This window comes from Drechmeria coniospora, chromosome 01 (assembly GCF_001625195.1).
Source record: "Drechmeria coniospora strain ARSEF 6962 chromosome 01, whole genome shotgun sequence".
NCBI lineage: Eukaryota > Fungi > Ascomycota > Sordariomycetes > Hypocreales > Ophiocordycipitaceae > Drechmeria > Drechmeria coniospora.
In genome coordinates this window covers 3,118,716-3,133,534 of record NC_054389.1, presented here as the reverse complement: position 1 = coordinate 3,133,534, position 14,819 = coordinate 3,118,716, and the positions used below count along the sequence as shown (strand labels likewise).

Genomic DNA, 14,819 nt, shown 5'->3' with positions numbered 1-14,819 from the left:
GGGCCATTGACAGTTAAGGGGGTCCGTACCGATCCCGACGTAGTACCGGGCTGCGCCTCCCGGGACGCTTGGTGCTGCATTACCGTAGCGATTTACTAGCGTAACTGCTGGATTTCTGTAAACCAGTCGGGTAGTGGTTGGCTAGCGGTAGCATTTTGTTCGCTAGGTAGTGCGTTGTTGTCCTGTTGATCCATTGTTCAATAGTCTGCGGCCTACTGCTTGCCGTAACGAAGGGAGGTTTCTTAAATGTTATAGAGTCACTAGTACTACCAGTATCTAGTGGTCGGAAATAGTTGTTAAGAAACCTACGGAACACTAACTTAAGGTACGAGGCATTGGAGTACTTATACTCCAATGCCTGCTTAGTCATAGGATACGAGTCACGTACGGTAGCGCGTGGCTCTATCCTAGGACATAGCTCTATTAGGCAAAGCCTAATATCATAACATACTAGTTGTTCTGGGCGGCTAGGGCTAGTAGTATCCTCCAGGTAGGTAGAATACTAGTAGTTGCAAAAGTCTTAATATAATTGAGGCCTTTAATTTGCATAAATCCCTTAGCTACTAGTCGTACCTTAAATTTAATAGGGTTATTCTGCTAATCCTTTTTGACTTATAGTATAAGTCGGCTTTTCAGAAGTCGTCTGCTAGTTAGTATTTCTTAAAGGGGGATAAAATAAAATACCCCTACCTGGATAAGTTACTGGAATTCCGAGAATATAGTACTTATCTACTAGTCTTTGTTGTCTGACTTAAGTACCTGCTTCTAGCTAGTGGGCTTGCTACTATCTAGTAGTTGCTTTGCCTTAGCTTGGTAGTATAGGTCCTGGATCCAATACGCTAGGTTAAGATCCATTAGGTTAGGGTTGTCTTCTGGTTCTAGTGCATCTGGAAGAGAGGTATCTGGTAGATCCTCTATTGGCTGGGCCAGGACCCCCTCTGTTGCGCTAGTCCTAGTAGGACTAGTTGGTCCGTTGGCTTCTTGCAACCTACTAGTCCTAGTAGGACTGGTAGGTCTACTAGTCCTAGTAGGACTAGTAGGTCCGTTGGTTCCTTGTAACCTACTGGTCCTAGTAGGACTAGTAGGTCTACTAGCCCTAGTAGGGCTAGTAGGTCCGTTGGTTCCTTGCAACTTACTGGTCCTAGTAGGACTAGTAGGTCTACTAGCCCTAGTAGGGCTAGTAGGTCCGTTGGCCCCCTCTGTCTCCCTAGGTGCTAGGGGACTAGAGGTATTTTGCGAGATATAGTCTTCTATCTTAATTTCCCCCTCTAACTCTAGTCCTTGGAGACTAGGACTTGGTAGTTGTTGAAGTCCTTGGGAGATAGGGCCGATACCTTTTAGGACTTTTAGGAAGGTAGTTTTTGTAACTGCCCTTCTGGAAGGTATATATATAAGGTATGTTTTTGAACCTAGCGTTACTAGTAGCCTTGCTGGTTCTGTGCGTTATGCCAATTTGGCACTTTGAATCCGTTTCTAGTAAGGGATTAGGACTTTGTAGTAGGTACTAATAGCCTTATAGGCTGTAAGGTTTAGTGGCGTTTTTAGCCCTTGTAACTCCTGCTTAAGCAATTGGTAGGGGCTTAGATCCCTATTGGTAATTGCAGTATAGTTAACTAGGTTAACTATAGTAGGAAGTATAGTAGACTAGAGGAATAGTAGGAGGCCGGCCCAGATTATAGTTGCTTGTAGCCGGTCTAGAATAACTCGTATAGATCGTTCGGTAAGTCCATTTTGTTCGAGGGTATACGGGTAAGACGTATCGAATAGTATTCCTTTAGTACCCAACCAGTCCTAAAGCAGTGTATTGATTTTAGGTCCTCTATTATAAAATAGCCTTTTTGGGTAACGGCTATAGTATGTTTTTAGGCTTTGAAAGAAGTTCTTTATAGCCTAGAGAATTATTGGTCCTTCCTTGTTAGGTAGGATATGTACCTAACGGAATTGGGATTTGCAATCGATAAGTATTAGTCCAATGGACTTCCAATCGTAGGATATAGGTTTAATCCCGAATATATCCCCTTTAATTGAGTTAAGTGTATAGTTTAGATCCTCGATTGGATCCCTTAACTGTCGTTTGGTAGATTTTACCCGTATACAGGTAAGGTATTGAAAATCGGTAACCTTAATAGATAAAAAGTTAGGTAACCTACTAGTAATTTTACTAGTCTTTTTCAGAAGTAGCAGACTAATATATCCTAGTCGGATGTACCAGATGCCTACTTGTTGCAATAGTCTTTGGTAAGACTGGTTGCTGGATTCCGTACTAGTAGTCGGAATAGCCTGTTCCTTAGTACTAACAGTAGGGACTACTAGTAGGTCTGTTGCCTCTATAGGGATTGGGTCCTCTATAGGGTCTTTGTGTAGGGTAGCCTTAGTAAGGTCCCTTGAATTAGCCGAACTAGTAGTTGGGCTAGGACCTGGTCCTGGTCTAGGTCCCGGTCTAGGTACTGGACTAAATACCGACCTTAGCACCGATCTAGGTACCGACTGGGGTACCGATCTAGGTACCGACTAGTCTTCTGCCTCGTTGGCCCAGGGAGGTTACTGCGAGGGAATTTCCACTACTATTCCGTAGCTACTGTAGTAGCTTAAGTGGGCTGAGTCTGAGTTTTTTAGATAGGGCGTATCTTAACCTTCTTGTTATAGGAAGAAGCCGTACCTCTAGAAGTTAAGTAGGCTATATACTTTTCGGTTCGAGTTATATAGGGATTCCTTAATAAGCGTTCCCCCTAATCTGTAGTAGTATAGCCTACTAATAATATTAACTTTTAGTTTCGGAATATATAGTGCCTCTTATAGTATAAGAGTACTATAGGTTAGTGGATTAGTATTAATTAATACTGTAAATTTAGCGTTTCTAATTCTACTAGGGTAGATTGGACTACCTTTAGTAGTAATTGGTTTTGCTTAAGATTTTGCAATTAGTCTAAAGGTTGTAAACTTAGACCGATTATTTACCAAATGGTAGGTTAAGCTAGTATCGTAAAGTAGGCCTATATAGTATATATTAGTATTAGTAATACTATATAGTGTACTAATATTACCTAAGTTAGGTAATATTTCTAATTCTTATATAGAGTTAGAATCAGTATTTAATTCTTAATAGGAATTAGGTAAGTCTATACAGCCGGTAGTTAAGCTGTAGTTACTAACTAGGAAACTAGTAGTATCCTTTAGTTACTTGGTCGATTGGTTGGATTTATTGGATTAGCTTATTTAGCTGGATTAGCTTGTTTTGGATTGACTAGGTTAACTGGATCTAGTAGATCTATTTCCTTTCTTCTTTTTCTTAGGTACTTGGGATACCTAGTAACTAAATGTATTTAATCCAGTAGTACTAGAGTTTTCTTTTAGTAGGTTAGCTATAAGATATTGCAGGTTAAGGATATCCGTTTAGAGTCCTAGGGCTCGAGAAGATATAAGGGTACTATTCTATATAGCGACCTATTATAGAAATATAGGTTTAACTGTTATAAGGTAATAGTTAGTTTAGTCTAATGGATTAATTGTTATACCGGCTAGTTGTAGCCTAGTAAGTTAACTATTAAATTCAGTATTAAATATGTTAAGTGTTCCTTTATACCCCTTAAATATAAGGTTATAGTAGGCCTTATATAGGTTAGAGCGTTTAGCTTTGTAACCTTTGGAGTAATGCTTTTTCAATAGCAAGAAAATATCGGCTGGATTTTTAATATATACAGTTAATTCTAAGATTTCTTTCGAGCAACTATCCCGTAGTAGTATAAGTAAATTAGCCTAATTTCTGCTTAAAAAGCTAGAAGCAATTAAGGGCTTGTCTAGAAAGCCTTCTAGATTAAGGGCTTAGAGCTGTATTGATAGGGATTGCTCCTATAACTTGTAGTTCTTAGTGCCCTTAAGTTTTGCATATTCCGGGAATTAAAATGCCTTTTTGTTTAGAGTATAGTTAGAGTAGCTATCCTCTGCCTTAGTAATAGTAGTACTAGTACTAAGGGTTAACTTAATAACGTTTAGTCGTTCTTGTATCCGTAGGATAACAGTATTAAGTTGCTATAATAGTTTGTTAATTTGCGTTTATTGTACCTATAGATGTTTTTTAATTTCCAATAAGTTGGTCTTCTAACCTTAGTTAGTGGGATCTATTTTCTAGTTAGTAACTAGATTCCGATCTTACCTTACTTACCTAGCTAGTTATACTAGCAATTGGGTCTCCTACTAATAGTACTAGTAGGGAAGGGAGCCGTAGCTTGGAGACCAAGCATTACCAGTAGTACTGGTAGATAACGTACTAGTAGTACTAGTAGTTAGGGGAGCCGTAGTTTAATGACTAAGAATTACCAGTAGTACTGGTAGGTAACGTACTAGTAGTACTAGTAGTTAGGGGAGCTATAGTTTAGTAACCAAGCGTTACTAGTAGTACTAGTAGATAACGTACTAGTAGTACTAGTAGTTGGGGGAGCTATAGTTTGGTAACTAAGAATTACCAGTAGTACTAGTAGGTGACTTAGTAAGTTACAGGATTCGATCAATCGTTACCAGTAGTACTAGTAGGTAACTTAGTAAGTCGTAAAGATTAATTCCGGAGGATTAATTATAGTCCTTCCGGGCTTATAACCTCTTGCAATTTAGGTACGTAAGAAGAGGGGTAGTAGAAGTATATCGCACGGACTAAGGAATTAATTAAGCTATTAGTAATAGTATAAGGGGAACCAGTTAGTAACTGGGTAAAAGTATAAACTTAGTAGTACTAAATTATACAAACGAATACGATTATTCTATTAAGTATAGTATAGGAGAAATAGGACTATTTATATCTTAGAGGTAGTACCTCGATAACCTTAGGTTCCTAGGTCGAGACTATAATTGCTATACTAATATATATATATACGATCTGCAATAACTTAGTGTACCTAAGTCGAGACTATAACTACTATACTAATGTACGTATATACAAGCTGCAACAACCCAGTATGCCTAAGTCGAGACTATAATTACCGTACTAATATACGCATATATAAGCCTATTAAGTCAGGTAGCTAGTCTATTATACCGCGCAGTAGGTTACCTGCTTAATCGTATTTGTACAGTAAGTTACCGGCTTAGTTGTCCCTATACTATAGTTTAAATTACTGAGTAGTACTCTTAGCTAGCAACGGCTAGTAGTCGTTAGGAGAATATTAATTGGTATTCCAATTAATTAACTCCAGTAATCGACTAACTACTATATATGTAGGTCAGGTTGTAGTAGTAGGTTAGCTGGCAGTAGTACTACCGGTAGTCGCTCCGAGTTATAGTTTGGAGAAGTAGTATATTGTATACTATTAGTTAACTCTATATACTTACTAATACTTATAGTATAGTATAGCATATTTGCTAGTAGTAGTACTCCTAGCTGTTACTACTAGTAGTAGTAGCAATAGGATAGTATCCTATTTGGGTAGTCTTACTAGTATAAATACTAGTATTTTTAATAACTTAAAGTTAGTAGCCCTAACTAGCCTAAAGCTATTAAGATTAATTACCTTAAAACTACCCTTTTTAATAACCTTTACTAGGTATTACTTTTTAATTTTAATCTCTTATATAATAACTTTTATTCCTTTACTCGCTAAGTTAGTACTATTACTAACTATCTTAAGTCCTTAATATATTACTTACCCTACTATCCTACTAGCTACTATACTAAAGGGGTAAAGATAGCTACTACTACTTAGTAAGCTAACCTTACTAAGCCTACCTATATTTAATAGGCTAATCTTACTAAGAGAAATAAATACCTCTATAAGTAATAAGCTAATCTTACTAAAGGTAATAAACTCCTCTATAGTAAATAAGTTTAATATATTTTAGCTATAGAACTTAACTACTAAAGGTAGAAGGAGATTTACTTTTATTATATAAGGAAGGACTACTATATATAAATTTACTTACTCTTACTACCTATCCTACTATAAAGATAAAATATAACCCTTAAAATCTAAATACTATAGGATATCCCTATAAGTAGTATTAAAAAATATAGTAAGAAGGATATTATTTTAAATTAAGAAAATAAATAGGCTTTAAGAAAAGTTATTCTTTAAACCTACTAAATAAAATAAGCTTAATTTTCCCCCCTTTTTTAATTCCTATAATAATTAATTTAATTTATTATACTAAAAAGACCCTTATAAATATAGGCTTAACTATTTATATATTTATTAATAGTACTTTTATAAAAAAGGCCTAACTAATATATATTCCTATTTCCCCCTAAGACCTATAGGGCTTTTAGAACTATTCTGTTACCTAAATATCTAAAATAGCCTATACTAAGATTAATATAAAGGGCTATTTTTAAGATATTTTCCTTTATATTATTCTATACTAATACTATAATTTTATCCTTAGCCTTAAATAAATATAATACTAAGATATTATTATTTTACCTACTAAATAATAGCTTTATATTAAGTCTTTTAATACTTAGGTTTAGAACCTTACCTATTACTATTACTAAAAACCCCTATACCCTATATAGTAAATTTAATAAATCTATAGTAATTCTTTTTTAGCCTATATTTAATACTAAAAAAAAGACCCTTTAATTTAAATCTTTACTACCTTTTTAGCTAATATTAAAAAGGCCCTTTAGCCTAAAATTACTAATAACCCTTATATTATACTTTTAGTATATTATTATAACTTTTTTTCCTTCTTTAGCTATTAGTAAGCTAATAAGCTTTTATCCCCTAAAGGCTACCTAAACTATAGTCTCCCCTTAGAGAAAAATAAAGCTAGCCTTAAGAAATAACTACCTTAGGGCCCCCTTTATACTATATTATAAAAAGAATTACTTATCCTTCGAAAGATACTATATAAATTACTAAATAAAGGATTTATTTATATTAGTAATTCCCTAGCTATTACTTTAGTTCTTTTTACTAAAAAACCTAAAGGTAGCTTTTACTTTTATATTAACTATAAAGGACTTAATACTATTATAATTAAGAATTACTTTTCCCTTCCTTTTATTTAAGAAACCCTTTACTAAGTCTCTTAAGCCTAATAACTTATAAAACTTAATATTATTTTAGTATTTTACTACCTATAGGTTAAAGAAGGTAATAAGTAATAAACTACCTTTTATATTTAATTTAGCCTCTTTAAGTAGCTTATTATACTATTTAACCTAACCTTTACCCCTACTACTTTTTAGTAATATATTAACTATATACTTTATAAATACCTTAATATCTTTTGCTCTATATATATAGATAATATACTTATTTACTCCTTAGGGTCCTTTTAGGATTACTATTATAAGGTTTAGTAAATCCTTAGTAAACTTTAAAAAGCTAGCCTTTAAATTAATATTAATAAATATACTTTTAAAGCTATAGAAGTTAAATACCTTAGTATAATTCTTATAGTTAACTAAGGTATTAAAATAAATTCTAATAAGGTTAAGGTAATCTATAACTAAGTACTACTTACTATAGTTAAGGGGGTCTATAACTTTTTAGGCTTTATAAACTTTTACTAGTAATTTATTAATAGCTATAGCCGCTTAGTAAAACCTCTTACTACCCTTATTAAGAAATTAATACTTATTTTTTTTTCCCTTAGCTAAAAAAGTATTTAATATACTTAAGAACCTTTTTACTTTTTACTTTATCCTTACTACCTTTAACTATACCTATAAAATAGTACTTAAAGTTAATACCTTTAGATATTATATTAGTAAGGTATTATTATAATATAATAATAATAAGATATTATAACTAATAGTATACTTTTCTACCTATATATCCTTAGCTAAAGCTAATTATACTATTTATAATAAAAAGCTCCTTACTATTATTAAATACTTTTTTAAATAAAGTACTAAATTTTATAGCCTAAATAGTTAATTTAAAATCCTTACTAACTACTTAAGCCTTAAGGCCTTCTGCTAAACCTACTACCTTTATAAATATTAATTCCGTTAGGTTAATAAACTCTCTTAATATAATTTTACTATTTACTTCTACCTTAAAAGGTTAAATAGTAAATTTAATATACTTTCCTAATATAAATAGAATATACCTTACTCCCCTAAAGACTTATAGTACTAAGGTTATAATACTATATTCCTTTTGGATTATCTTTTTACTATAACTTATACCCTTAAACTTACTTTAATCCCTTTACTATTTACTAATATAATACTAACTAACCTTTAGAATTTAGCCCTTACTACTAATACTAATTATTAAGAGGCCTAAAAGGCTATAGCCTAAGGTTAATTAAAATAACCCTTAACCCTATACTTTAGAATTTAACTTTTTAAATATAATCTTAATCTAAAAGGCTACCTTTACTACTATAAATATATATAAATTCTCTATTTTAAGCTATTTTATACTTACTTTATATAAAATATATATAATACCTTCCTTTTAGGCTATTTAGGTAAGGGTACTATTACTACCTTAGTTTTAAAATAGTTCTTTTAGCTAAATTATAATATTTTTACCTATTACTTTATCTAAAACTATTAATTATATAGTAGTAAGCTTATTTAAAGGGAATAATACTAAGGCCTCCTTAAGCTACTTCTTATTCCTAACTATATTTAGTTTAAAATCTCTATAGATTTTATTATAAATCTTCCCTTATTCTATAGGTTTAGTACTTTCCTTATTATTACTAACTAACTTTCTAAAGGTATTTTCCTTATTTTAATAAATTACTACTATACTAAGGATATTATATAAGTCTTTCTTACTTACTATATTCCTTACTATATACTATTAGTAGTTATTATTTTTAACTATAGCCCTTAATTTATTAATACTCTTTAGAAATATTTCTATAACCTCCTTTAAATAACTTATAGGCTTTTTATAATATACTATTTAGAAATAAATAAAGTAACTAAATAAGCTAACTAATAAGTTAAGGACTACCTTTATACCTTTTGCTTTATTACTTAAAATAACTAAGCTACCTTACTCCTTAGGGCTACTTTAGCTATTAATAATTATCCGACCTTAGCTTTTAGGATAAGCTTATTCTTTCTTTCCTATAGGTATAACCTTAACCTTACCTAACTTATTAACTAACTCCCTACCCCCTTTACTTACTAATCCCCTATAGCCTAAGCTAAAACTATTACCTATAAGCTTTACTAAGGTATTAAATAGGCCTAAGTAGCTATAGCTATTATATAAAATACCTAATAATACTATACTAATTAGTCCTACCTATTAGTAAATAACTTTTAAGTTAGTAACTATATATAGCTTTCCCTTTATAATATTAAAATAACTTAGCTATATAAGAAACTTAATTAGAAAAATAGCCTTTACTAAGTTATTACCTTAGTAGGTTTTTATATATACTAATTTAATACCCCTTTTAATATATACCCTATATTTTATACCTACTTACTTTATTAAGTAATATTAAACCCCCTTTTATTCTAATAGCTAGTTAACTTCTAACTACCTCCTATTACTAATAAGAATAGTACTAATAAATATACTATTAATTATATTAGTAATATTAAATACCGCTAAAGAGCCCTATACTATACTTTAGTTTACTAAATAGGCTATACTATTTTAATATAAGAGCTAATATTAACTATTAAAAATATAGTTACTTAGGATAATTTTTTATACAATAACCTAGTACTATTTAAGTTATAGTCTATTTCTCTATAGTAGTAAAACTTAACTCTAGGTATAGATATAGCTTAAGCCCTTACTCCTACTACTACTTTAGCTAGGGTTTTAGTTCCCTAAAGTAAATAAATCCGCCTTAGGAGGAGGGCTTTTTATACTACTTTAACTATTATAGTATTTATAATACTTAGTCTTTTTCTAATACCCTATAGTATAACTTATAGGACCTATAGGTAGGTAATAAGGAACCCTTACTATTTACTTACTTTCCCTATTATATTATAACGCTAAAGTATTTAATTTTATAAAGGCTAGCGCCTAAAGTAATCCCCTTAAAAGTAAGACTAAAGCCTATAAGCCTATTTAAAAAGCTATATTATAGGTACCTTAAGATATAGTATATCTACCCTTAGGTACTTTTTATTACCCTTAGTAGTCTTTATTACCTTTAGTACCCTTTATTACCCTAATAGTTCTTATTACTCTTAGTATTTTTTAATACCCTTTAGTACCTTTAGGTACCCTTAGTACCCTTTATTACTCCTAGTACCTTTTATTACCCTTAGTAGTCTCTATAGCCCTTAGTACTCTTTATTACCCTAGTAGTTTTTATTACCCTTAATACCTTTTAATATATACCCCTAGTACTTTTTATTACCCTTAGTAGTTTCTATTACCCCTAGTACCCTTTATTATCCTAATAGTCTTTATTACCCCTAGTACCTTTAGGTACCCTTAGTACCCTTTATTACCTTAGTAATCTCTATTACCCCTAGTACTTTTTAATACCTATTAGTACCTTTAGGTACCCTTAGTATACCTTTTACCTTTTAGTACTCCTAATACCTTTTATTACCCTTAGTAGTCTTTATTACCCTTAGTGCCCTTTATTACCTTAGTAGTCTTTATACCTTTAGTACCTTTTAATACCTACTAGTACCTTTAGGTACCCTTAGTATACTTTTTGCCTTTTAGTACCCTTAGTACTTTCTATTACCCTTAGTAGTCTTTATTACCCCTAGTACCCTCTATTACCCTAGTAGTCTCTATTACCCCTAGTACTTTTTAGTAATTAAATACTAATACCCTTAGTATACCTTTTACCTTTTAGTACCCTTAGTACCTTTTATTACCCCTAGTAGTTTTTAGTACCCTTTAGTACCCTTTAGTACTACTAGTTAATTGAACTAACCCCCTTATATACTTACTAACTCTATTAGTAGCCCGGCTATACTAAATATAGCTTATTAGCTACTTTTAATTTTCCGTAAAATTTATTTATATAGTAAAATAAAAAAATTAACTTATAGCTACTAAACGCCTTTCCTTAAACTACCCTATACCTACCCTATACTTTAACTATCAACTAACCTACCCTATACTTACCCTATACCCTTATTTCTCTAACCTACCTATACCTAAAGGAGGGAGGTATTATAATAATATTATATATTATACTCTCCTTTTAGCCTACCCTATACTTTTTATTACGTAATATATGGATTATATATATATATAGCTTCCTCCTCTCTATACTTACTGTTTTCTTTTTCTTTTCTTCCTCTTTAGTTCGAAAATTCTATAGTCTTTATATATACTACCTTCCTATTAGTTAGTATTATAATAGTATTTTATTTGCTAAATAGTATATTGTTATCCTATTAATCTATTATTTAATAGTCTGCGGCCTACTGCTTACTGTAACGAAGGGAGATTTCTTAAATATTATAGAGTTACTAGTACTACTAGTATTTAGTGGTTGGAAATAGTTATTAAGAAATTTACGGAACACTAACTTAAGGTACTAGGCATTAGAGTACTTATACTCTAATACCTGCTTAGTTATAGGATACAAGTTATATATAGTAGTATATAACTCTATCCTAGGATATAGCTCTATTAGGCAAAGCCTAATATTATAATAAGCACTACCGTATGTCGCTCTAAGTCGTAGTTCGGAGGAGTAGTATATTGTATACTATTAGTTAACTTAATATACTTACTAATACTCGCAGTATAGTATAATATCCGTACTAGTAGTACTACTACTAGTATTAATAGAATAGTATCCTATTTGGGTAGTCTTACTAGTATAAATGCTAGTATTTTAATACTATTTCTATTACTAACCTTTTGGTATATAGTTCTACTTATTTAGTACTTCTTTTAGATAGGGTAATTATATAGCGTTCTTGCAAAAATATACTATATATTATATATATATATTATATTTTAACTAACTACTAGTTTGTATATTCTAACCTAATTACCGACTAGTTACCCCTTCTAATAGCTTAATTAATTACCTAATCCGTACAATATACTTCTAATTGTAATTGCAAATTGTAAGAAATACAGATCAATAATATTGTATAGACTAGTGCTTATTACTTAGAGTAAGGAACGTATATACGCCCTATAGAGTACAGCCTAGACTTATAGGGCAGTAATAAGTTCAATTAATAGCCTAACTAGTTAAACTAGACATATTTCTATAAAATACAACTAGTATATGTAATACATAATATGAACATTAAATCTGAATGATTTGAACTTTTGACCAACGATTAATGAAATCGTTATTTTATCAGAGTATTCACATTCTTCTTTGTTTTACGTTGACTGATCTGCTGTTATCTAGTACTAATTACGACTCCACAATGCCATGGCTATTGCTTGCCCATGACGGTTGTACAGCTCGGCAAACAGCTTCATAGTCCTGGCGCATTTGATGCCTGGTATCCAATCCCAGCGTTGTCCAAAACATCGTCCAGTGGGAACATGACATTTTGCATGTCCCTGCTGACCGTTCAAAATACCACTTGTTGACGGGATTGTCCCTCCGGCTTCGCCAGCATACCCCAGATGGCAAACAGTCTTGGACCATTGTATTGAACACGATGTCGGCCACGCCAGCGCTTCCTTGGCAAGTCTTGAGAACGGCGAACTTATCCAAGTAGGGTACAACTCTACCGCTCCGAAAAGCTTCTATATCGCTTATGTTGCCCGGTCTCTCCCATGTCAGTATGGCTCCTCCTTCGTACTCGCCCGCAATAATCACGCCTGCTAGGTTATTGTGGATGCGGTGAAGGTAGTCATCGACATCAAGCTTGCGGCCGAACGAGTTCTCGATTAAATACACTAATCTGGGGAGATCAATACGCTTGTCGGTTAGCCGCAGGCGACGGGAGCCCGGCCTCGGCGGTTGCCACCTGCTGGCCCAAGGATTAGGGTATACTGTGACAGGCATACCACGCTTGATCAGCGTGGCACTACTAGAGTTCACCGATTGAATACACCGTAGCTGGTCATCACGGAGCCTCTGAAGGGGTAACGACGGTGAAAACACAGGCCGATCTGTGAGCAGATTATGTAGCAGAGGATTCTGTAGTTTCCTCGTCGTGATCGTCCCATAAAACTCAAAAGGTGACTGCGTGGGTGTGGCATCTGATCTTCCGGGGAAAGAGTTGGAACGCACGTTGGCGGCAGCCTCTGGTGTGGTGATAAGGGCCGAGGATGAGGGCGGGAGCAGGAGCAGGGCATCTCTTGCAAGACTAAGATTTGCAGCATGAGTCAGCCCCGTGAGTTTTGCTTCCTCTGCATGCCCGATGGATCCCTGGAGGTTCAGGAGCTTGTCATTGAGCGTGTGATACTCTTGTGCTAGGTTGACAAATCGGTGAGAAATGTTGGGCTGACTTGGGGTGGGTATTCCGCCGAGAGGATCAAGAAGAATCACTCTTTCAACTGACGTAATGTTGCTAAGGTCTGACTCGTTATACTTTTGACCATTGGTAGTGTTCCCTGCGTCCCCCGTATCCTCGTCCTCGTTCGTAGCTTGCTTGCCACTGAGGTATGTTGCCAATGCAAGCACTGCCCCGTGAGCCTCGGTTACCTGGTTGGACGATAGGTTGTCTGGCCGTGCAAGCGAGGGTACTACTACAACCATGTCGCGGCGTAAGGCCTGGGATAAGAGACCTAAATCATCCACACGAAGGCCGCCTGAGACGGTTGGAGAGATCCTCTTCGAGGCGTCTAATTTTCGCCGAACAAAAATATTGTCAGCTAATTTCGCTACTGCCTGCCCAGACGAAGAGTCTATGGCCTGGCATAAACGCAAAGCCTCCAGTTGAATCATTTGGCGCTTCTTCTCGACACCACAATCCAGAATGACAACTGCTAAAAGGCCTAGAGTGCGAAGCTGAGAGAGGGTTTTCGCAAGGCCATCAAGGATATCCTGCGGCAGTTGATGAGGCATTCGCAGCTTCACAATGGCTACATTGATGAGTCTCTTTGGCCGAGGCAATCCGTCCTCCAGGTGCACTTTGGAGTCCTGAACGAATCGAGATACCTTGATATTGGACTTAGTTTTGGTCGACCTGGAGGCATACTTTTGCAAATAGCCTTTCGCATCTCTTCTAGTGGCAGAAGACTCCAGAACGGAAACTATGACGTCCTATATGCGTAGGTTGAGGGAATTAGCTCTCGAGGATCCTCTCCAGCATAGAAACATAGAAGCAGGAGGGGGGCCTACTCTATCCAGTGCTAGCTTTTTCGCGCGAGTCGCCGATGGAGTGGATATACCACGAAGCACTGTGGTAACATATTGCGCAAGAGGTTTTACATGGCTAGAATGGCGACGCACAAACGTGCTAAATCCGCCATAATGGCCACATCCGAAAGCCTCACTCGCGATCAAGTTGACAGCCATTACAGCCGACTTGTGGGGGTAATCTCAACTTGGGGGGGATGCTCCGTATTAGTAACTTAGTTTATTTGGGGGGGTGTGGGGGTAATATCTTGCAAACTAGAAGGAATGGTCAGACCACCTGACTAATCGTGCCAAGCCCCACCTAAAGGTAGTGCTTACTACTACAGCGCGTACACTACCGTACTGCGTACTTTAGTAATAGCTTCTAATTTAATAGTATTTTTTAGTATAAAGACCGCCCTTTTTATTATAGACCTATAGATATTCTAATACTTTAGTTCTCTATTATTTTTATACCTTTTTTATAGTATTAATAAATACCCGTTTTACTATAGTATAGACCTTTTTATCTATAGCCTTTACCTTCCTATAAGCCTAAGCAATATTATTATTTACCTTTAACTCTACTATTTAATAGCCCTATTTAACTATAAGGATTCTATTAGTCTTTAGGACCTTATTCTTTAATACCTAATAAAGTT

The 14,819-nt window shown here is 34.2% G+C and overlaps 1 protein-coding gene across 1 annotated transcript; it reads right to left on the bottom strand.

Annotated features, from left to right (window-relative positions):
- Positions 1-12,276: 12,276 nt before the first annotated feature.
- DCS_00785 (acetylglutamate synthase) lies at positions 12,277-14,337 on the bottom strand (the record flags this gene model as incomplete). Its single annotated transcript, XM_040798121.1, has 2 exons — positions 12,277-14,082; positions 14,161-14,337. The coding sequence occupies 2 exons, from the start codon at positions 14,335-14,337 to the stop codon at positions 12,277-12,279; spliced, it is 1,983 nt and encodes a 660-aa protein (XP_040659004.1).
- Between the last annotated feature and the right edge of the window lie 482 nt (positions 14,338-14,819).